This window comes from Triticum urartu, chromosome 3A (genome assembly GCF_056163025.1).
Source record: "Triticum urartu cultivar PI428250 chromosome 3A, HENAU_Tu73, whole genome shotgun sequence".
NCBI classification, from domain to species: domain Eukaryota; kingdom Viridiplantae; phylum Streptophyta; class Magnoliopsida; order Poales; family Poaceae; genus Triticum; species Triticum urartu.
In genome coordinates, this window is record NC_141875.1 from 73,679,138 (window position 1) to 73,703,045 (window position 23,908).

A 23,908-nucleotide genomic window follows, 5' to 3' on the forward strand; every position below is an offset into this window, starting at 1 on the left:
CCTTTGCGGCAGGGGCCTTCCCGGAGACGTAGCGGCTAGCGGAGGAAGCGTCCGCCATCAGCGCAACCCGACCGGCGTCGTTGGGTCCAGGACGGATCCGAGGGTGGCCTGGACCTTCTCGAAGATCATCGCTGCCGTTGAGGCCCACCTGCAGGTCCTGGGAGCGCAGTTGGGGCGGCTGTCCTAGGCTGGCACCGCGATGACGACGGCCCTATGGCCGGGCTCTGTCGAACCGAGCAGCTTCTCGCGCTTGGCGCGTTGGTTGGAGATGGGGTCGGACCGGCTCGGCGAGTGGCGCGTCTCCGCCGCTCGTGCCGGTGCTGAGATGGCGCTCCAGTTCACGTTGTCCTGGCATCCAGACCTGCAGCTCGACGCGTTGATGGGCCAGCAGGCCGGTTCGGAGCAGCACTTGCAGGAGCAAGCCGGCCGGATCACCTCTCGGGCCAGCTACATCGCTCATTTCGCCTTCCACGACGAGTTCCATCCGGAGCGGACGGAAGACGGCAGGGTCGTGGATGGTGAAGACTAAGCCTTGCTCCTCCACGATCCGGAGGGGAGCTCGGAGGAGACGGGCGTCTACCGCGACGCAGGTGCTGAGGAGGACACCGGTGCCTCGCTGGACCCGGAGGCCGCCAGGGGAGAGCCGTCGACGTCGCAATGCGGCGCTGGAGATGCCTGAGACACTTTGTAAAATTTGTTAAATAGTAGGTCCGCCCACCCACTGGGGGGTTTTAGGGTGTAATGAACTCGGGTCGTGGGCCTTTCCTTAAATATTTGTGTAAATGTCGTGGGTGCTTTCGCTTTTTGCCTTCCGTTTTTTGGACCGATTTCATGCGTTTTTTCCTTTCTCAAACCTCCCCCCCCCCCACGAGTCAGACGGCCAAGGCTCTGGTCCGTGACAAGGAGTTTGGTTCTTCGAGAGGAGCGCGTAGGACTTGGGTCCCTTGAAACATTGAGCGCGATCGAAACACCCACTGGGCCGGCTGGCGGCAATCCGGCGAAGCCGGTTGGCGAGCAGCCGATCGTGCGGCTGTTCATTCGATGAATGGCGGGCCGGGTTGATCGACCTGGCAGCCTTTGACTTAGTGTATGAAGCGTAAAGGAGTTTTGGCCCGTTGTGCTTCCCAGCCGACTGCCAAAGCTGGATCTCTGGATTTATGGCAAAGTGGGGGCCGTGGCATCCTAACTTTATCAGGAATCACCAAGTAAGGTGGCGGGGTGGCAACCGAGCCGGCCAGCCCCCGAGCCCCCGGGTCGAGCGAGTCGGACCGATGGCCGGGTTCAGTGGTATAGTGATGCAAGAAAATAGGACACAATAAATTGGTCGACAAAAGGCAGCCCTCGAGTCTTGTTCGAGGACCCCGTAGTATCATGCGTTTACAAAAGGCGATGATACATACGCTCGTGCGGCTAACTGTAAAACGGGCGGAGGAGTTCCGAGTTGCATGGCCGGGTCGTTTCTTCACCGGCGGTGTCCTTCTTGCGCTTCCTTGACTTGCGTGCGTCGATAAGGTAGTAGGCGTTGCGGTCGCGCAAGGCCCTGGTCATGATGAATGGGCTCTCCCATGGAGGGGACAACTTGTGCTGGCCTGCCTGCTCTTGGACGAGTCGGAGGATGAGGTCGCCCTCGCGGAACGCGAGGGGTTTGATCTTCTTGCTGTGGTAATGCCTCAGGCCTTGCTGGTAGATGGCCGAGCGACTGAGTGCCAGGAGGCATGCTTCTTCGAGCAGGTCGACGCCATCTTCGCGAGATTCTCTGGCTTCGGCTTCGGTGTACATCGCGACGCACGGCGAGTCGAACTCGACGTCGGTCGGGATGACGGCTTCGGCTCCGTAGACGAGGAAGAACGGGGTGAACCCGGTCGACCGATTTGGCGTGGTGCGTAGACTCCAGAGAACGGCTGGCAACTCGTCAAGCCAGCTGCCGGGTGAGCGGATGAGTGGCTCGACGAGTCGCGGCTTGACGCCGGACAAGATGAGTCCATTGGCCTGCTCGACCTGCCCGTTGGACTGCGGATGCGCAACGGAGGCCAGGACGAGGCGGATGCCGGAGGCGGAGCAGTATTGTTCGAGTGCGCCCTTGGCGAAGTTGGTGCTGTTGTCGGTGATGATGATGTTCGGCATGCCGTAGCGCACCGCTATGTCCTTGATGAACCGGACGGCTGTTGGCCCGTCCAGTTTCTTGATTGGTCTTGCCTCAATCCACTTGGTGAATTTCTCCACTGCCACCAGTAAGTGCGTCATGCCACCTCGAGCGGTTTTGAAGAGTCCCGCCATGTCGAGTCCCTAGACCACGAAGGGCCAGGCGATCGTTATGGTGCGGAGTGCTGACGCCGGCTGGTGGCTGCGTTTGCTGAAGCGCTGGCATCCCTCACACTTGAGGATGAGCGACTCGGCATCTTGGAGGGCCGTGGACCAGTAGAAACCGTGGCGAAACGCCTTGGCCACCAGGGATCGTGACGCGGCGTGGTGCCCGCACTCACCCTGGTGTATGTCGCGGAGGATGTCGATGCCTCATTCCTGCTCGACGCAGCGCTGGAACACACCGGTGGAGCTGCGCTTGATGAGCTCATTGTTGATGATGCTGTAAGCGGACGCCCGGCGTTGCACTTGCCGAGCTTCGGTCTCGTCCATGGGGAGAACCCCGTTCTCCAAAAATTCTAATATTGGGAGGGCCCAAGATGGAGCCGTAACCATGACAAAGACGGCCACCAGGGTGGGTTCCGAGTCAGCAGCCCCCGAGCCGGGTTGAGTAGCCCCCGGGTCGGGTATGGCGACGGTGGGGTCTGGGATGATGGTGGCCGGGTCAAGCTGAGCAGCCCCCGGGCCGGGTTGAGCAGTCCCTGGGCCGGGTTCGGCGGTCCCCGGGCCGGGTTCGGCGGTCCCCGGGCCGGGTTGAGGTGCGGCCGGGTCGTCTGGAACGTGGATGGACTCGGAGTCCGGCGATGGCTTGACGGACGGCTTGCGCAGGTGCTCGGGGGAGATGCCGGACGGGATGGCTTGTCGAGACGAGGCGATCTTGGCGAGCGTGTCGGTTGCTTCGTTCTCTGCGCGCGGGACGTGGAGGAACTTGCAACCCTTGAAGGATCCGGACAGCTTCTGTACGAGGAAGCGGTAGCTTGCCATGTTGGAGTCGCGGGCATCCCATTTGCCAGAGCACTGCTGCACCACCAGGTCCGAGTCACCATAGCACAGGATGCGTCGGATGCCGAGTTCCTTGGCAAGCCGGAGGCCGTGCACAAGGTCTTCGTACTCGGCGACGTTGTTGGAGGCGGTGAAGTGGATCTGGAGCGCTTAGCGGAGCTGGTCGCCCTTTGGGGATGACAGTACGATGTCGGCCCCAAAACCGAGTCGCATCTTGGACCCGTCGAAGTGCATGCGCCAATGCGTCGAGTCGGGAGGCGGCGGCAAGTACTGGGTCTCGGTCCAGTCAACGAGGAAGTTGGCCAGGGCTTGAGACTTGATCGTGGTGTGGGGCTCGTAGAGAATGGTGTGGCCGGCTAGCTGGATCGCCCACTTGGCAACCCGGCCAGAGGCGTCCCGGCACCCGATGATTTCTCCGATAGGCGTCGTGCTGACCATGGTGACAACGTGCTCTTGGAAATACCGCTTCAGCTTCTTGGCGGTGAGGTACACGCCGTAACACATCTTCTGGTAGTGCGGGTAGTTTTGCTTGGAGTTGGAGAGCACCTCGCTCAGATAGTAGACTGGGCGCTGGACGGCTTGGATCTTGCCCTTCTCTGGTCGCTCGACCACCAGCACCGTGCTGACCGCCCGCGAGGTCGCGGCTATGTAGAGCAGCAGCGGCTCCTTGTCGGTCGGCGCGGCCAGGACTGGTGTGGTGGAGATCATGCGCTTGAGGTCTTGGAAGGCCTCGTCTGCCTTGCCGTTCCATTCGAACGGGCTCGTCTTCTTCATCAGCTGGTACAGGGGTAGCGCCCTCTCGCCCAGCCGGCTTAGAAACCGGCTGACCGAGGCCAAGCATCCGGTGAACTTCTGGACATCGCACAGCCGAGCCGGCTTGCACATGCGCTCGATGGCCTTGATTTTCTTCAGGTTCACCTCAATGCCGCGTTCCGAGACGAGGAAGCCGAGTAGCTTTCCGGCCGGGACGCCGAAGACGCATTTTTTCGAGTTGAGCTTGACCTTGTATTCGTGGAGGTTGGCGAATGTTTCCTTCAAATCGTCGAGGAGCGTGAGGTGATGCTTGGTCTTTACCACGATGTCGTCCACGTACACGTGGATATTGCGGCCGAGTTGCGGCAGCAGGCATTTCTGCATGCAGCGCTGGAAGGTGGCGTCGGCGTTCTTCAAGCCGAACGACATGGTGATGTAGCAATACGCCCCAAAGGGCGTGATGAAGGGCGTCTTCAGGGCGTCGGTCGGGTTCGGCTTGATCTGGTGGTAGCCGGAGTAAGCGTCCAGGAAGGACAGGAGCTCACACCCGGCGGTCGAGTCGATGACTTGGTCGATCCGCGGGAGGGCGAACGGGTCCTTGGGACAGGCCTTGTTGAGGCTGGTGTAGTCTATACGCATGCGCCAGGTCTTGTTCTTCTTCAGGACGAGGACTGGATTGGCCAGCCACTCGAGGTGAAACACTTCCATTATGAAGTCGGCCGCCAAAAGCTTGGCGACCTCTTCACAAATGGTTCTTCTCTTTTCTTTGGAAAATCGTCATAGGGGTTGACAGACAGACTTGGCATCCTTGCGAACGTGAAGTTTGTGCTCGGCGTACTTCCTCGGGATACCCGGCATGTCCTTGGGGGTCCATGCGAAGATATCCCGATTCTCACGGAGGAAGTCGACGAGCTCGCCTTCCTATTTGTTGTCGAGGCGGGCACCTAGGATGACGTACTTGCTGCAGCTGGGGTCTTCTGGGTTGAGCTTCACTTTCTTGATCTCCTTGGAGGGCTTGAAGGCGGCCTCGTCGGCCGGGTCCGAGGGCGGGATCGACGCGGCGGAGGCCTCGCCTGCCAGGGCGACAATCCGATCGAGCTGGCGTCGCTCCTCGGCAATGATCAGTGACTCGGCCAACTTGGCGCCGTCTCGGGCGCACTCCAGGGACTTGCGGTAATCGGCGGTGATGATGATGAGGCCCTTGGGAGCCGGCATCTTCATCTTTAGGTATGTGTAGTGGGGAACCACCATGAACTTGGCGAGCGCGGGCCGACCCAGCAACGCGTGATACGCGCTGGACAGGTCCACCACCTCGAACCAGATCGGTTCGCACCGGAAGTGGCTGCTATCACCGAACAGGACATCTAGCCGGACCTGGCCAATGGGGCGCGGGAGAGGCCGGGCATGATTGCGTGGAAGATCGTTCGGGTCGGCTCCAGGTCCTCGGCCTTGAGGCCGAGCTTGGTCATCGTGTCGCGGTAGAGGATGTTGATGCTGCTGCCACCGTCGATGAGGACTCGGGAGAACTTGCATGTGCGTCGCGCGATGATGGTGGGGTTGAGGACGAGGGCGTAACCACCCGGACTCGGCATGACTACCGGGTGATCCTTCCGGGTCCAGGTGATCGGGCGATCCGACCAATGCATGAACTCCGGCTTGGCCGGGACGACGGTGTTCACCTCCTGCCGAAGGAGGCGCTCACTGCGCTTGTCATCGCCGAGGCTGGTGAAGACGACGTAGGCTGCGTTATGGTCCGGGTAGGCGTCGTTGCGCATCGCGCCGCCAGCTGGAGGCGGCGGTGGAGGCGGAGGCGGCTGTCCCGCGCCTGGAGCCGGAGCCGGAGGGGGCGGGACGTCGCCCCTCATGATGCGCTTGGTGATGGCGCACTGCCGAAGCGTGTGCGTGGAGGGTTTTGCGCCACTGTGGTGCTTGCAGGGGGCGTCGAGCATCTGCTCGAAGCTCATGGCGGGTTGCCATGTCGTCTTGCCGGTTTGCCGGCGCTTCGCCACCGGGTCCGCCGCGGCTCGACGGCCGCGACGAGCTGGTTGTCGCGACGCGGCGCCGGCTGGTCGGCCTTGCACTTGTTGTTCTGGTGATGCTGTTGTCAGCTGCTTTCACCGGCTGGCTTCGGAGGGGGAACCGGCTTCGCCTTGCCGGCTTCATCCAGCGCCACCTGGATCTTCATGGCAGAATCGGCGTTGGCGTACTTGTCCGCCGTCACCATGAGCGCGGCCATGGTGGCCGGCTCGGAGCGTAAGAGCTTGTGCTTGAGGAGGGTGCCGTCTCGGCACCCGTTGACGAAGTACTGGATCGCCTGGACTTCATGGACGCCCTCGCAGCTGTTCCGGAGCTCGGTCCAGCGTGCGAGGTACTCGCGGTCGATCTCCGTAGGTCCCTGCACGCACATGGCGAGCTGGCTAGGGCGGCCGGGTCGCTTGTAGGTCCCCGTGAAGTTGCGGGTGAAGGCCTCCTCGAAGTCCACCCACGTGTTGATGCTGCCCATCGGCAGGCTGTTCAACCATGTGCGGCACGACCCTTGGAGCATGAGCGGTGTGTAGCGCATGGCGAGACGACGATTGGCACCGGTGATGCCAATGGCCGTGGAGTAGTCGGTGAGCCCATCTTCTGGCTTCACCGTCCCATTATATTTGGGGGTGTCGCTGGGGAGCATGAATCCTTTGGGGAAGGGCTCCTCCCGGATGCGGGGGCCGAAGCACGCCGGCCCGATAGCGCCACTCTCCTCCATCTCCAGGGAGTGAGCAAGCCGATCAAGTCGGTGGCGAGCGTCGGCGTCGTCGATGGCGCGCGGGCCGAGTCGACTTGCGGCCAGGCCACGGGGGGCCGGGTCGGTTGGAGCCGGACACCGGCCATGTGGGTCGGGTCCGTGCTGGATCTCTAGGATGGGCTCGTCGCCCAATCCACCGGCGGCTGCAGCGGCCTGGTCGCGCTGAGTTCGGGCTCGTCCGGAGTGCGCCTCGCCGGGGGGCGAGGAAGCGGTGTGCAGAAGTTCGTTGGACCTGCTAAGGCGGGCGGAGCCGGATCCCGCCGGCTTGGCGAGCTGGTTGAGGCGGTCCTGCTGGGTGTTGGCGGCGTGGAGGAGTTCGCGCATCTGCCCAATGCGCTCTTTCAGCTCCTCACCCATGAGCTGGTCCAGGCCGGCTGCGGCTGCCTGGGCAGCGTGCATGTTCTTTGCTGGGGTCTCATAGACAGTTGGGACGGCGTCGAGGGCCCGGCTGATCGCTCCTCCCCGGGCACGCACATCGGCGACCCGGCTTGGGTCGGCCGCGGCGGGCGTGAATCTGTAGGCGGCATCGCGCTCCAGCTGAGCGGCGTCCAGACGACGCTGAGTGGTGGCGAGCGTCTCGGACAGCTCTAGCATCTGCTAGCGCCTTTCCTCGAGCTGGGTTCGGGCCTCGGCGATGTTGGTGGCATCGACGTCGGTGCCGATGGGGATGCGGAGGCTCCTCATCGCGGCGCGCAACGAATCAGACGGCTCGATCCGTTCCGCTGCGGCCCTGGCTTCGGCAGCCTTCCTCGTCTTGCTCAACGAGGAGGAGGCGCCGTCGCCGGTGACAAAGACCTCCACATGGACGTCCATTGCCCCGGTGAAAATGTCGCCGCCGAGGGAGAGGGGAGAATCAGAGTAGCTGAGCACCTCGCTGCGGTACTCGTCGGCCGCGAACGTATCGGAGATGCACAGCGCAGCGAAGGAGGTGACAAGCGCACCGACGACGTCGTCCGCCAGCGTGACGGACTCGTCGGTGTAGGAGAAGGGCCCCGTCTGAAGCATGTTCCCGGCCAGTTCCTCGAGCTGCCCCACGGTGGGTGCCAACTGTCATGGCGGGCGCACGGCAGATGCCAAGGGATGGCTAAAGAGAGGAGGAGGCTCGAGGGCGCTGGTGGACTCCAGAGGCGAGGTTGGCATGAGCGGGCGCGGGACGCTGGACATACCCAGGTTCAGGGCTCTCCAGAGAGATAATACCCCTAGTCCTGCCGAGTGTAGTTGGATGATCGATAGTACAATGTTGCTTCTGGAGCTGTATGGAGGAGGAAGGAAGCTGGCCAAGGCTTAGGCAGTTCCCTCTCCTTGGGTGTTGCTAACTAGGTGTGTGTGATGGAATGAGCTCTCTTCGCTCTATTGTGTTGTGATCGCGGGCTCCCGGGGGGTTTTATAGTCCAACCCCTCGGGGGTACAATGGTAATGTTACAAGTCGGTGGGTCCGTATTGTCGGTGTCCGGGAACCCGGGCTAGGTCCCGTTGAGGGCTTGTGGTTCGCCGGGTTCCCCTAGGTGTGGGCCCCGCATGCCTAGGGGGACTGTGCACCGTCTTGTCGATCGTCAGGGTGTGGCCAAGTCGAGTCGCGTATAGTGCTCTACGTCAAGTCGTCGCTTGCTGTTGTCAGCGGTGAAGGCGGGGCACTGTAGCCAGCCGGCCCTGGTCAGCGGGTAGGTGAGGGGCACTGTTGCTACGTACCCTCTGACCAGAGGCATGGGCGGGGCACTATTGCCTCGGTCATCATTGATTGAAGTCCCGTCCCATCATACGGCCTGGATGGGATGGGAGTTGACCCGTGGCTGGATTGCGTAGCACGCCACGGGTGGTGCTGGCTTGTTGAGGAGGCTTTGCTCATGCCGGGTTCGACTGTCTTGCGCTAGTTGTTGAGGCCGAGTCGACGCGTCTTGCCGAGTCAGCTAGTCTGGCCGGCTTGCGGGGCTTGGCCAGGTCGAGCGACCCGGCCAAGCGCGTGCCGGTATTGAGGGGCAGTGTCAACCCTGTAATTTTTGAAGAGGATCCGGGTTCCGTTGCCTGCCCGGGGTCCATCCCCCCGACAATCATCGTAACAAGAAAATAAAGTTTCTACGATCTGATCGTAGGTGAATATTTGAGTTATGAGTTTGGTCTTCATTTGAAATAATGTGGAATAGTTTCACAACTCACGCCACATGGAACACCACAGCATAATGGTGTGTCCGAACATCGTAACCGCACTTTATTAGATATGGTGAGATCTATGATGTCTCTTACTGATTTACCGCTATCGTTTTGGGGTTATGCTTTAGAGACGGCTACATTCACGTTAAATAGGGCACCATCGAAATCCGTTGAGACAACACCATATGAACTGTGGTTTGGCAAGAAACCCAAGTTGTCATTTCTTAAAGTTTGGGGCTGCGATGCTTATGTGAAAAAGCTTCAACCTGATAAGCTCGAACCCAAATCGGAGAAATGTGTCTTGATACGTCTCCAACGTATCTATAATTTTTTATTGTTCCATGCTATTATATTATCTGTTTTGGATGTTTAATGGGCTTTAATATGCACTTTTATATTATTTTTGGGACTAACCTATTAACTGAAGGCCCAGTGCCAATTTTTGTTTTTTGCCTATTTCAGTGTTTCGCAGAAAAGGAATATCAAACGGAACGAAACCTTCGCGAGGATCTTTCTTGGAACAAATGCAACCCAGGAGACTTGGAGTACAAGTCAAGAAGTCCGCGAAGCTTCCACGAGGCAGGGGGTGCGCCCAGGGGGTAGGCGCGCCCCCCACCCTCGTGGGCCCCACGGAGCTCCACCGACGTACTTCTTTCGCCTATATATACTCTTATACCCTAAAAACATCCAACAGAGCCACGAAACCACTTTTCCACCACTGCAACCTTCTGTACCCGTGAGATCCCATCTGGGGGCCTTTTCCGGCGATCTACCGGAGGGGGATTCGATCACGGAGGGCTTCTACATCAACACCATAGCCTCTCCGATGATGCGTGAGTAGTTTACCACAGACCTTCGGGTCCATTGTTAATAGCTAGATGGCTTCTTCTCTCTCTTTGATCTTCAATGCAAAGTTCTCCTCGATGTTCTTGGAGATCTATTCGATGTAATATTCTTTTGCGGTATGTTTGCCGAGATCCGATGAATTGTGGATTTATGATCAAGTTTATCTACAATATTTGGTTCTTCACAGAATTCTTATATGCATGATTTGCTATCTTTGCAAGTCTCTTCGAATTATCGGTTTAGTTTGGCCTACTAGATTGATCTTTCTTGCAATGGGAGAAGTGCTTAGCTTTGGGTTCAATCTTGTGGTCCCATTTCCCAGTGACAGTAGGGGCAGCAAGGCACGTATTGTATTGTTGCCATCGAGGATAAAAAGATGGGGTTTATATCATATTGCTTGAGTTAATCCCTCTACATCATGTCATCTTGCCTAAAGCATTACTCTGTTCTTATGAACTTAATACTCTAGATGCACGCTAGGTAGCGGTCGATGTGTGGAGTAATATTAGTAGATGCAGAATCGTTTCAGTCTACTTAACTCGGACGTGATGCCTATATTTCATAATCATGCCTAGATATTCTCATAACTATGCGCTTTTCTATCAATTGCTCGGCAGTAATTTGTTCACCCATCGTAATACATGCTATCATGAGAGAAGCCACTAGTGAAACCTATGGCCCCCGAGTCTATTTTATATCATATAAGTTTCCAATCTACAATTCTAGTTTACTATTTATTTTATTTTGCAATCTTTACTTTTCAATCTATACAACAAAAATACCAAAAATATGTATCTTATTATCTTTATCAGATCTCACTTTTGCAAGTGGTCGTGAAGGGATTGACAACCCCGTTATCGCGTTGGTTGCAAGGTTCTTGATTGTTTGTGCAGGTACTAGGCGACTTGCGTGTAGTCTGAAGGAAATATGTCCTAGAGGCAATAATAAAGTTATTATTTATTTCCTTATATCATGATAAATGTTTATTATTCATGCTAGAATTGTATTAACCGGAAACATAATACATGTGTGAATACATAGACAAACAGATTGTCACTAGTATGCCTCTACTTGACTAGCTCGTTGATCAAAGATGGTTATGTTTCCTAACATAGACATGAGTTGTCATTTGATTAACGGGGTCACATCATTAGGAGAATGATGTGATTGACATGACCCATTCCATTAGCTTAGCACACGATCGTTTAGTATTCTGCTATTGCTTTCTTCATGACTTATACATGTTCCTATGACTATGAGATTATGCAACTCCCGTTTACCGGAGGAACACTTTGTGTGCTACCAAACGTCACAACATAACTGGGTGATTATAAAGGTGCTCTACAGGTGTCTCCAAAGGTACTTGTTGGGTTGGCGTATTTCAAGATTAGGATTTGTCACTCCGATTGTCGGAGAGGTATCTCTGGGCCCTCTCGGTAATACACATCACTTAAGCCTTGCAAGCATTGCAACTAATGAGTTAGTTGTGGGATGATGTATTACGAAACGAGTAAAGAGACTTGCCGGTAACGAGATTGAACTAGGTATTGAGATACCGACGATCGAATCTCGGGCAAGTAACATACCAATGACAAAGGGAACAACGTATGTTGTTATGCGGTTTGACCGATAAAGATCTTCGTAGAATATGTGGGAGCCAATATGAGCATCCAGGTTCCGCTATTGGTTATTGACCGGAGACGTGTCTCGGTCATGTCTACATAGTTCTCGAACCCGTAGGGTCCGCACGCTTAACGTTACGATGACAGTTATATTATGAGTTTATATGTTTTGATGTACCGAAGGTTTTTCGGAGTCCCGGATATGATCACAGACATGACAAGGAGTCTCAAAATGGTCGATACATGAAGATTGATATATTGGAAGCCTATGTTTGGATATCGGAAGTGTTCCGGGTGAAATCGGGATTTTACCGGAGTACCGGGAGGTTACCGGAACCCCCCGGGAGGTAAATGGGCCTTAGTGGGCCTTTACGGAGAAGAGGAGAGGCGGCTAGGGCTGGGCCACGCGCCCCTCCCCCCTAGTACGAATAGGACAAGGAGAGGGGGCAGCGCCCCCCCCCCCCTTCCTTCTCTCCCTCCTCTTTCCCCCTCCCGAATCATATTCCAACTAGGAAAGGGGGGAGTCCTACTCCCGATGGGAGTAGGACTCCTCCTGGCGCGCCCTCTCCCTGGCCGGCCGCACCCCCCTTGCTCCTTTATATACGGGGGCAGGGGCACCCCATAGACACAACAATTGATCTGTTTGATCTTTTAGCCGTGTGCGGTGCCCCCTCCACCATAGTCCACCTCAATAATACTGTAGCGGTGCTTAGGCGAAGCCCTGCATCGGTAGAACATCAACATCGTCACCACACCGTCGTGTTGACGAAACTCTCCCTCAACACTCGGCTGGATTGGAGTTCGAGGGACGTCATCGGGTTGAACGTGTGCTGAACTCGGAGGTGACGTACGTTCGGTACTTGATCGGTCGGATCGTGAAGACGTACGACTACATCAACCGCATTGTGCTAACGCTTCCGCTTTCGGTCTACAAAGGTACGTAGACAACACTCTCCCCTCTCGTTGCTATGCATCACCATGATCTTGCGTGTGCGTAGGAAATTTTTTGAAATTACTATGTTCCCCAACATAGTCTCCTACTGGATTGATACCTTGGTTCTCAAAAACTGAGGGAAATACTTACGCTACTTTGCTGCATCACCCTTTCCTCTTCAAGGGAAAACCAACGCATGCTCAAGAGGTAGCAAGAAGGATTTCTGGCGCCGTTGTCGGGGAGATCTACGCTCAAGTCAATACATACCAAATACCCATCACAAACTCTTCTCACTCGCATTACATTATTTGCCATTTGCCTCTCGTTTTCCTCTCCCCCACTTCAGCTTTGCCATTTTATTCACCCCTTTTTTCCATTCGCCTCTTTTCGCTCGCTTCTTGTGTGATTGTGTGTTGGATTGATTGTTTGTCACGATGTCTCAAGATAATACTAAATGTGTGACTTCTCCAATACCAACAACAATGATTTTATTAGCACTCCGATTGCTCCTATTACCGATGCTGAATCTTGTGAAATTAATGCTGCTTTGTTGAATCTTGTCATGAAGGATCAATTTTCTGGCCTTCCTAGTGAAGATGCCGCTACCCATCTAAACAACTTTGTTGATTTGTGTGATATGCAAAAGAAGAAATATGTGGACAATGATATTGTTAAATTGAAGCTATTTCCATTTTCTCTTAGATATTGTGCTAAAACTTGGTTCTCTTCTTTGCCTAAAAATAGTATTGATTCATGGAATAAGTGCAAAGATGATTGTATCTCTAAATATTCTCCTCCTGCTAAGATCATCTCTCTTAGAAACGATATTATGAATTTTAAGCAACTTGATCATGAACATGTTGCACAAGCTTGGGAAGTGATGAAATTAATGATACGTAATTGCCCTACACATGGTTTGAATTTATGGATGATTATACATAAATTTTATGCCGGATTGAATTTTGCTTCTAGAAATCTTTTAGATTCGGCCGTGGGAGGCACTTTTATGGAAATCACTTTAGGAGAAGCTATTAAAGTCCTAGATAATATTATGGTTAATTATTCTCAATGGCATACTGAAAGATCCACTAGTAAAAAGGTTCATGCGATTGAAGAGATTAATATTTTGAGTGGAAAGATGATGAACTTATGAAATTGTTTGCTAATAAGAGTGTTTCTTATGATCCTAATGATATGCCTTTGTCCACTTTGATTGAGAATAATAATGAATCTATGGATGTGAATTTTGTTGGTAGGAACAATTTTGTTAACAACGCATATAGAGGAAATTTTCATTCTAGACCGTTTCCTAATAATTCCTCTAATAATTATGGTAATTCCTACAACAACTCTTATGGAAATTTTAATAAGATTCCCCCTGATTTTGAGACTAGTGTTAAAGAATTTATGAATTCACAAAAGAATGTCAATGCTTTGATTGAAGAAAAATTGCTTAAGATTGATGAGTTGGCTAGGAACGTAGATAGAATTTCTCTTGATGTTGATTCTTTGAAACTTAGATCTATTCCACCCAAGCATGATATCAATGAGTCTCTCAAAGCCATGAGAATTTCCATTGATGAATGCAAAGAAAGAACCGCTAGGATGCGTGCTAAAAAAGATTGCTTTGTAAAAGCGTGTTCTTCTAGTTTTCATGATAATAATGATGAAGATCCAAAAGTGATTGATGTGTCTCCTGTCAAATCTTTGTTTTCCAATATGAATCTTGATAAAGATGGGACTGGAGATGAGTCAACTTTAGTTAGAAGGCGTCCCAACAATTCGGAGTTTTTAGATCTTGATGCTAAAATTAATAAAAGTGGGATTGAAGAGGTCAAAACTTTATATAGCAATGAACCCATTATTTTGGATTTCAAGGAATTTAATTATGATAATTGCTCTTTGATAGATTGTATTTCCTTGTTGCAATCCGTATTAAATTCTCCTCATGCTTATGATCAAAATAAGGCTTTTACTAAACATATCGTTGATGCTTTAATGCAATCTTATAAAGAAAAGCTTGAATTAGAAGTTTCTATCCCTAGAAAACTTTATGATGAGTGGGAACTTACTATTAAAATTAAGATTAAAGATCATGAATTCTATGCTTTATGTGATTTGGGTGCTAGTGTTTCCACGATTCCAAAAACTTTGTGTGATGTGTTAGGTTTCCGTGAATTTGATGATTGTCCTTAAATTTGCACCTTGCGAATTCCACCGTTAAGAAACCTATAGGAAGAATTAATGATGTTCTTATTGTTGCAAATATGAATTATGTGTCCGTAGATTTCATTGTTCTTGATATAGATTGCAATCCTACATGTCCTATTATTCTTGGTAGACCTTTCCTTAGAACGATTGGTGCAATTATTGACATGAAAGAAGGAAATATTAGATTCCAATTTCCGCTAAGGAAAGGCATGGAACACTTTCTTAGAAAGAAAATTCAATTACCTTATGAATCTATTATGAGATCCACTTATGGATTGCATACCAGAGATGACAATACCTAGATCTATTCTTGCTTTTATGCCTAGCTAGGGGCGTTAAATGATAGCGCTTGTTGGGAGGCAACCCAATTTTATTTTTGTTCCTTGCTTTTTGTTCCTGATTAGTAATAAATAAATCATCTATCCTCTGTTATGATTGTGTTTTTTATGTTTCAATTAGTGTTTGTGCCAAGTAAAGCCTTTAGGATCTTCTTGGGTGATTGTTGTTTGATCTTGCTGAAAAAACAGAAAGTATGCGCTCGCGAGAATTATTTTAATTTTTTACCAGAGAGCGATAAAATACCAATTCCAACTGTAGTCGATCAATATGCAAATTATTTAGGTCTTCCTAATTTTTAAGAATTTTTGGAGTTACAGAAGTATTCGAAACCTCCAGATTTCTACAGACTGTTCTGTTTTTGACAGATTCTGTTTTTCGTGTGTTGTTTGCTTATTTTGATGAATCTATGGCTAGTACCAGGGGGTATGAACCATAGAGAAGTTGGAATACAGTAGGTTTAACACCAATATAAATAAATAATGAGTTCATTACAGTACCTTAAAGTGGTGATTTGTTTTCTTATACTAACGGAGCTCATGAAATTTTCTGTTGAGTTTTGTGTTGTGAAGTTTTCAAGTTTTTGGGTAAAGATTTGATGGATTTTGAACAAGGAGTGGCAAGATCCTAGGCTTGGGGATGCCCATGGCACCCCAAGGTAAAATTCAAGGACAACCAAAAGCCTAAGCTTGAGGATGACCCGGAAGGCATCCCCTCTTTCGTCTTCTTCTATCGGTAACTTTACTTGAGGCTATATTTTTATTCACCACATGATATGTGTTTTGCTTGGAGCGTCTTGTATGATTTGAGTCCTTGCTTTTTATTTTACCACAATCATCCTTACTGTACACACCTTTTGGGAGAGACACACATGAATGGGAATTTATTAGAATAATCTATGTGCTTCACTTATATCTTTTGAGCTAGATAATTTTGCTCTAGTGCTTCACTTATATCTTTTTTGAGCACGGTGGTGGTTTTATTTTATAGAAATTATTGATCTATCATGCTTCACTTATATTATTTTGAGAGTCTTTTAGAACAGGATGGTAATTTGCTTTGGTTATGAAATTAGTCCTAATATGATAGGCATCCAAGATGGGTATAATAAAAACTTTAATATAGAGTGCATTGAATATTATGAGAAGTTTGATACTTGATGATTGTTTTGAGATATGAAGATGGTGATATTAGAGTCATGCTAGTTGAGTATTTGTGAATTTGAGAAATACTTGTGTTGAGGTTTGCAAGTCCCGTAGCATGCACGTATGGTAACCGTTGTGTAACAAATTTGAAGCATGAGGTGTTTCTTTGATTGTCCTCCTTATGAGTGGCGGTCGGGGACGAGCGATGGTCTTTTCCTACCAATCTATCCCCCTAGGAGCATGCGTGTAGTGCTTGATTTTTGATGACTTGTAGATTTTTTCAATAAGTATGTGAGTTATTTATGACTAATGTTGAATCCATGGATTATACGCACTCTCACCCTTTCATCATTGCTAGCCTCTTCGGTACCATGCATTGCCCTTTCTCACCTCAAGAGTTGGTGCAAACTTCGCCGGTGCATCCAAGCCCCGTGATATGATATGCTCTATCACACATAAGCCTCCTTATATTTCCTCAAAACAGCCACCATACCTACCTATTATGGCATTTCCATAGCCATTCCGAGATATGTTGCCATGCAACTTTCCACCGTTCCGTTTATTATGACACATTTCATCATTGTAATATTGCCTTGCATGATCATGTAGTTGACATCATATTTGTGGCAAAGCCACCGCTCATAATTTTTTATACATGTCACTCTTGAATCATTGCACATCCCGGTACACCCTCGGAGGCATTCACATAGAGTCATATTTTTATTCTAGTATCGAGTTGTAATTTTTGAGTTGTAAATAAATAGAAGTGTGATGATCATCATTATTAGAGCATTGTCCTGTGTGAGGAAATAAATAAATAAAATGAGAGAAAAAAGAGAGAAGGGGCAATGTTACTATCCTTTTTTCCACACTTGTGCTTCAAAGTAGCACCATGTTCTTGAAGGAAATATGCCCTGGAGGCAATAATAAAGTTGTTATTTATATTTCCTTATATCATGATAAATGTTTATTATTCATGCTAGAATTGTATTAACCGGAAACTTAGTACATGTGTGAATAGATAGACAAACAGAGTGTCACTAGTATGCCTCTACTTGACTAGCTCATTAATCAAAGATGGTTAAGTTTCCTAGCCATGGACAAAGAGTTGTCATTTGATAAGCGGGATCACATCATTAGAGAATGATGTGATTGACTTGACCCATCCGTTAGCTTAGCACGATGATCGTTACAGTTTCATTGCTACTGCTTTCTTCATGACTTATACATGTTCCTCGGACTATGAGATTATGCAACTCCCGAATATCGGAGGAACACCTTGTGTGCTATCAAACGTCAGAACGTAACTGGGTGATTATAAAGATGCTCTACAGGTGTCTCCGATGGTGTTTGTTGAGTTGGCATAGATCAAGATTAGGATTTGTCACTCCGTGTATCGGAGAGGTATGTCTGGGCCCTCTCGGTAATGCACATCACTATAAGCCTTGCAAGCATTGTGACTAATGAGTTAGTTGCAGGATGATGCATTACGGAACGAGTAAAGAGACTTGCCGGTAATGAGATTGAACTAGGTATGAGGATACCTACGATCGAATCTCGGGCAAGTAACATACCGATGACACAGGGAACAACGTATGTTGTTATGCGGTTTGACCGATAAAGATCTTCGTAGAATATGTAGGAACCAATATGAGCATCCAGGTTCCGCTATTGGCTATTGACTGGAGATGAGTCTCGGTCATGTCTACATAGTTCTTGAACCCGTAGGGTCCGCACGCTTAACGTTCTGTGACGATTCGTATTATGAGTTATGTGATTTGCTGACTGAAGTTTGTTCGGAGTCCGAGATGAGATCGGGGACATGACGAGGAGTGTAGAAATGGTCGAGACGTAAAGATCAATATATTGGAAGGCTATATTCGGACATCGGAAAGGTTCCGAGTGATTCGGGTATTTTTCGGAGTACCGGAGAGTTACGGGAATCCGTATTGGACCTTAATGGGCCATACGGGAAAGGAGAGAAAGGCCTCAAGGGTGGCCGCACCCCTTCCCCATGGACTGGTCCGAATTGGACTAGGGAAAGGGGGCGCCCCCTTCCTTCCTACTCCTTTTCCCTTCCCTTTTTCCTATTCCATGTGGGAGGTGGAATCCTACTAGGACTAGGAAGTCCTAGTAGGACTCCACACTTTGGGCGCGCCCTATGAGGGTCGGCCTCCTCCTCCCTCCATCCTTTATAAACGTGGCAAGGGGGCACCCCATAGACACACAAGTTGATCATTGATCTCTTAGCCGTGTGCGGTGCCCCCCTCCACCATAATCCACCTCGTTCATATCGTAGCGGTGCTTAGACGAAGCCCTGTTCCGGTAGCATCATCATCATCGTCATCACGTCATCGTGCTAATGAAGCTCTCCCTCGACACTCTGCTGGATCATGAGTTCGTGGGACGTCACCGAGCCGAACGTGTGCAGATCGCGAAGGTGTCGTACTTTCGGTACTAGGATCGGTCGGTCATGAAGACGTATGACTACATCAACCGCGTTGTCATTAACGCTTCCGCTTACGGTCTACGAGGGTACATGGACAACATGTTGGAAATATGCCCTAGAGGCAATAATAAATTGATTATTATTATATTTCCTTGTTCATGATAATCGTTTATTATCCGTGCTATAATTGTATTGATAGGAAACTCAGATACATGTGTGGATACATAGACAACACAATGTCCCTAGTAAGCCTCTAGTTGACTAGCTCGTTGATCAATAGATGGTTACGGTTTCCTGACCATGGACATTGGATGTCATTGATAACGGGATCACATCATTAGGAGAATGATGTGATGGACAAGACCCAATCCTAAGCATAGCACTAGATCGTGTAGTTCGTATGCTAAAGCTTTTCTAATGTCAAGTATCATTTCCTTAGACCGTGAGATTGTGTAACTCCCGGATATCGTAGGAGTGCTTTGGGTGTGCCAAACGTCACAACATAACTGGGTGGCTATAAAGGTACACTACAGGTATCTCTGAAAGTGTCTGTTGGGTTGGCACGAATCGAGACTGGGATTTGTCACTCCGTGTGACGGAGAGGTATCTCTGGGCCCACTCGGTAGGACATCATCATAATGTGCACAATGTGATCAAGGAGTTGATCACGGGATGATGTGTTACGGAACGAGTAAAGAGACTTGCCGGTAACGAGATTGAACAAGGTATCGGGATACCGACGATCGAATCTCGGGCAAGTATCGTACCGCTAGACAAAGGGAATTGCATACGGGATTGATTAAGTCCTTGACATCGTGGTTCATCCGATGAGATCATCGTGGAACATATGGGAGCCAACATGGGTATCCAGATCCCGCTGTTGGTTATTGACCGGAGAGTCATCTTGGTCATGTCTGCATGTCTCCCGAACCCGTAGGGTCTACACACTTAAGGTTCGGTGACGCTAGGGTTATAGAGATATTAGTATGCGGTAACCCGAAAGTTGTTCGGAGTCCCGGATGAGATCCCGGACGTCATGAGGAGTTCCGGAATGGTCCGGAGGTAAAGAATTATATATAGGAAGTGCTGTTTCGGCCATCGGGACAAGTTTCGGGGTCACCGGTATTGTACCGGGACCACCGGAAGGGTCCCGGGGGCCCACCGGGTGGGGCCACCTGCCCCGGGGGGCCACATGGTCTGTAGGGGGTGCGCCTTGGCCTATATGGGCCAAGGGCATCAGCCCCTAGAGGCCCATGCGCCAAAGGGACAAGAGGAGGGGAGAGTCCTAAAGGGGGAAGGCACCTCCGAGGTGCCTTGGGGAGGAGGGACTCCTCCCTTGGCCGCACCCTTCCTTGGAGGAAGGGCCAAAGGCTGCGCCTCCCCTCTCCCTTGGCCCTATATATAGTGGGGGGAAGGGAGGGCAACCATACCTAAGCCCTGGCGCCTCCCTCTCCCTCCCACGACACATCTTCCTCCTCCCGCAGCGCTTGGCGAAGCCCTGTTGGAATCCCGCTACTTCCACCACCACGCCGTCGTGCTGTTGGATCTCCATCAACCTCTCCTCCCCCCTTGCTGGATCAAGAAGGAGGAGACGTCGCTGCTCCGTACGTGTGTTGAACGCGGAGGTGCCGTCCGTTCGGCGCTAGGATCATCGGTGATTTGGATCACGACGAGTACGACTCCATCAACCCCGTTCTCTTGAACGCTTCCGCGCGCGATCTACAAGGGTATGTAGATCCACTCCTCCCTCGTTGCTAGATGACTCCATAGATAGATCTTGGTGACACGTAGGAAAATTTTGAATTTATGCTACGTTACCCAACAGTGGTATCAGAGCCAGGTTTATGCGTAGTTTCTAAGCACGAGTAGAACACAAAGTAGTTGTGGGCGTTGATTTTGTTCAATATGCTTACCGTTACTAGTCCAATCTTGATTCGGTGGCATTGTGGGATGAAGCGGCCCGGACCGACCTTACACGTACTCTTACGTGAGACTGGTTCCACCGACTGACATGCACTAGTTGCATAAGGTGGCTAGCGGGTGTTTGTCTCTCCCACTTTAGTCGGATCGGATTCGATGAGAAGGGTCCTTATGAAGGGTAAATAGCAATTGGCATATCACGTTGTGGTTTTTGCGTAGGTAAGAAACGTTCTTGCTAGAAACCCATAGCAGCCACGTAAAACATGCAAACAACAATTAGAGGACGTCTAACTTGTTTTTGCAGGGTATGCTATGTGATGTGATATGGCTAAAAGGATGTGATGAATGATATATGTGATGTATGAGATTGATCATGTTCTTGTAATAGGAATCACGACTTGCATGTCGATGAGTATGACAACCGGCAGGAGCCATAGGAGTTGTCTTAATTTATTTATGACCTGCGTGTCAACATAAACGTCATGTAATTACTTTACTTTATTGCTAACCGTTAGCTATAGTAGTAGAAGTAATAATTGACGAGACAACTTCATGAAGACACGATGATAGAGATCATGATGATGGAGATCATGGTGTCATGCCGGTGACAAGATGATCATGGAGCCCCAAGATGGAGATCAAAGGAGCTATATGATATTGGCCATATCATGTCACTATCATTTGATTGCATGTGATGTTTATCATGTTTTTGCATCTTGTTTACTTAGAACGAAGGTAGTAAATAAGATGATCCCTCACTAAAATTTTAAGAAGGTGTTCCCCCTAACTGTGCACCGTTGCGAAAGTTCGTCGTTTCGAAGCACCACGTGATGATCGGGTGTGATAGATTCTTACATTCACATACAACGGGTGTAAGACATATTTACACACGCGAAACACTTAGGTTGACTTGACGAGCCTAGCATGTGTACAGACATGGCCTCGGAACACAAGAGACCGAAAGTTCGAGCATGAGTCGTATGGTAGATACGATCAACATGAAGATGTTCACCGATGTTGACTAGTCCGTCTCACGTGATGATCGGACACGGCCTAGTTGACTCGGATCATGTAATCACTTAGATGACTGGAGGGATGTCTATCTGAGTGGGAGTTCATAAGATGAACTTGTTTATCCTGAACATAGTCAAAAGGTCTTCGCAAATTATGTCGTAGCTCGCGCTTCAGTTCTACTGTTTAGATATGTTCCTAGAGAAAATTTAGTTGAAAGTTGATAGTAGAAATTATGCGGACTAGGTCCGTAAACCGAGGATTGTCCTCATTGCTTCATAGAAGGCTTATGTCCTTAATGCACCGCTCAGTGTGCTGAACCTCGAACGTTGTCTGTGGATGTTGCGAACATCTGACATACACATTTTGATAACTACGTGATAGTTCAGTTAAACGGTTTAGAGTTGAGGCACCGAAGACGTTTTTGAAATGTCGCAAAACATATGAGATGTTTTGAGGGCTGAAATTGGGATTTCAGGCTCGTGCCCACGTCAAGAGGTATAAGACCTCCGATGATTTTCTTAGGCTACAAACTAAGGAGAAAAGCTCAATTGTTGTGCTTGTGCTCAGATTGTCTGAGTACAACAATCGCTTGAATCGAGTGGGAGTTGATCTTCCAGATGAAATAGTGATGGTTCTCCGAAGTCATTACCACCAAGCTGCTAGAGCTTCGTGATGAACTATGATATATCAGGGACATATATGATGATCCTTGAGATATTCGCGATGTTTGACACCGCGAAAGTAGAAATCAAGAAGGAGCATCAATTGTTGATGGTTGGTGAAACCACTAGTTTCAAGAAGGGCACGGGAACAAAGGGGAACTTCATGAAACGGCAATTCAGCTGCTGCTCTAGTGAAGAAACCCAAGGTTGAACCCAAACCCGAGACTAAGTGCTTCTATAATAAAGGGAACAGCCACTGGAGCAGAATTACCCTAGACACTTGGTAGATAAGAAGGCTGGCAAGGTCGATAGAAGTATATCGGATGTATTATGTTAATGTGTACTTTACTAGTACTCCTAGTAGCACCAGGGTATTAGATACCGGTTCGGTTGCTAAGTGTTAGTAACTCGAAACAAAAGGCTACGGAATAAACGGAGACTAGCTAAAGGTGAGCTGACGATATGTGTTGGAAGTATTTCCAAGGTTGATCAAATATCGTACGCTCCCTCTACCATCGAGATTGGTGTTTGCGTTGAGCATAGACATGATTGGATTATGTCTATCGCAATACGGTTATTCATTTAAAGAGAATAATGGTTACTCTGTTTATTTGAATAATACCTTCAAATGGTCTTACACCTGAAATGAATGGTTTATTGAATCTCGATCGTAGTGATACACATGTTCATGCCAAAAGATAGTAATGATAGTACCACCTACTTGTGGCACTGCCACTTAAGTCATATCGGTATAAAACGCATGAAGAAGCTCCATGTTGATGGATCTTTGGGCTCACTCGTTTTTGAAAGGTTTGAGACATGCGAACCATGTCTATTGGTGTATATGCATGAAGAAACTCCATGCAAATGGATCGTTTGGACTCACTTGATTTTGAATCACTTGAGACATGCAAATCATACCACATGGGCAAGATGATTGAAAGCCTCGTTTTTCAGTAAAATGGAACTAGAAAGCAACTTGTTGGAAGTAATACATTTTGATGTGTGCAGTCCAATGAGTGCTGAGGCGCGTAGTGGACATCGTTATGTTCTTACTTCACAGATGGTTTGAGTAGATGTTGAGTACATTTACTTGATGAATCACGAGTCTGAATTATTGAAAGGTTCAAGTAATTTCAGGGTGAAGTTGAAAGATCGTCGTGACAAGAGGATAAAATATCTATGATATGATCATAGAGATGAATATCTGAATTACGAGTTTGGCACAGAATTGGGACATTGTGGAAATTGTTTCACAACTAATATAGCCTGGAACACCATAGTGTGATGGTGTGTCCGAACATCATAACTGCACCCTATTGGATATGATGCATACCATGATGTCTCTTATCGAATTACCACGATAGTTTATGGGTTAGGCATTAGAGACAACCGCATTCACTTTAAATAGGGCACCACGTAATTCCGATGAGATGACACCGTATGAACTATGGTTTAGAGAAACCTAAGCTATCATTTCTTAGAAGTTTGGGGCTGCGACGCTTATGTGAAAAAGTTTCAGGCTGATAAGCTCGAACCCAAAGCGGATAAATGCATCTTCATAGGACACCCAAAATAGTTGGGTATACCTCCTGTCTCAGATTCGAAAGCAATAAGGGATTGTTTCTAGAATCGGGTCCTTTCTCGAGGAAAAGTTTCTCTCGAAAGAATTGAGTGGGAGGGTGGTGGAGACTTGATGAGGTTATTGAACCGTCTCTTCAACTAGTGTGTGGCAGGGCACAGGAAGTTGTTCCTGTGGCACCTACACCAATTGAAGTGGAAGCTTATGATAGTGATCATGAAACTTCAGATCAAGTCACTACCAAACCTCGTGGGATGACAAGGATGCGTACTACTTCAGAGTGGTATGTAATCCTGTCTTGGAAGTCATGTTGCTAGACAACAATGAACCTACGAGCTATGGAGAAGCGATGGTGGG

General features: G+C 49.4%; 1 protein-coding gene across 1 annotated transcript; it reads right to left on the bottom strand.

Moving 5' to 3' along the window:
• Positions 1 to 2,514: 2,514 nt before the first annotated feature.
• Positions 2,515 to 3,126, bottom strand: LOC147978633 (uncharacterized). Its single transcript, XM_087514830.1, has one exon. The coding sequence runs from the start codon at positions 3,124 to 3,126 to the stop codon at positions 2,515 to 2,517; it is 612 nt and encodes a 203-aa protein (XP_087370956.1).
• Between the last annotated feature and the right edge of the window lie 20,782 nt (positions 3,127 to 23,908).

What these genes read in the sequence shown, in the direction of transcription:
- LOC147978633 (XM_087514830.1), bottom strand. Translation starts at nt 3,126, where the DNA reads ATGGCAAGCTACCGCTTCCTCGTACAGAAGCTGTCCGGATCCTTCAAG.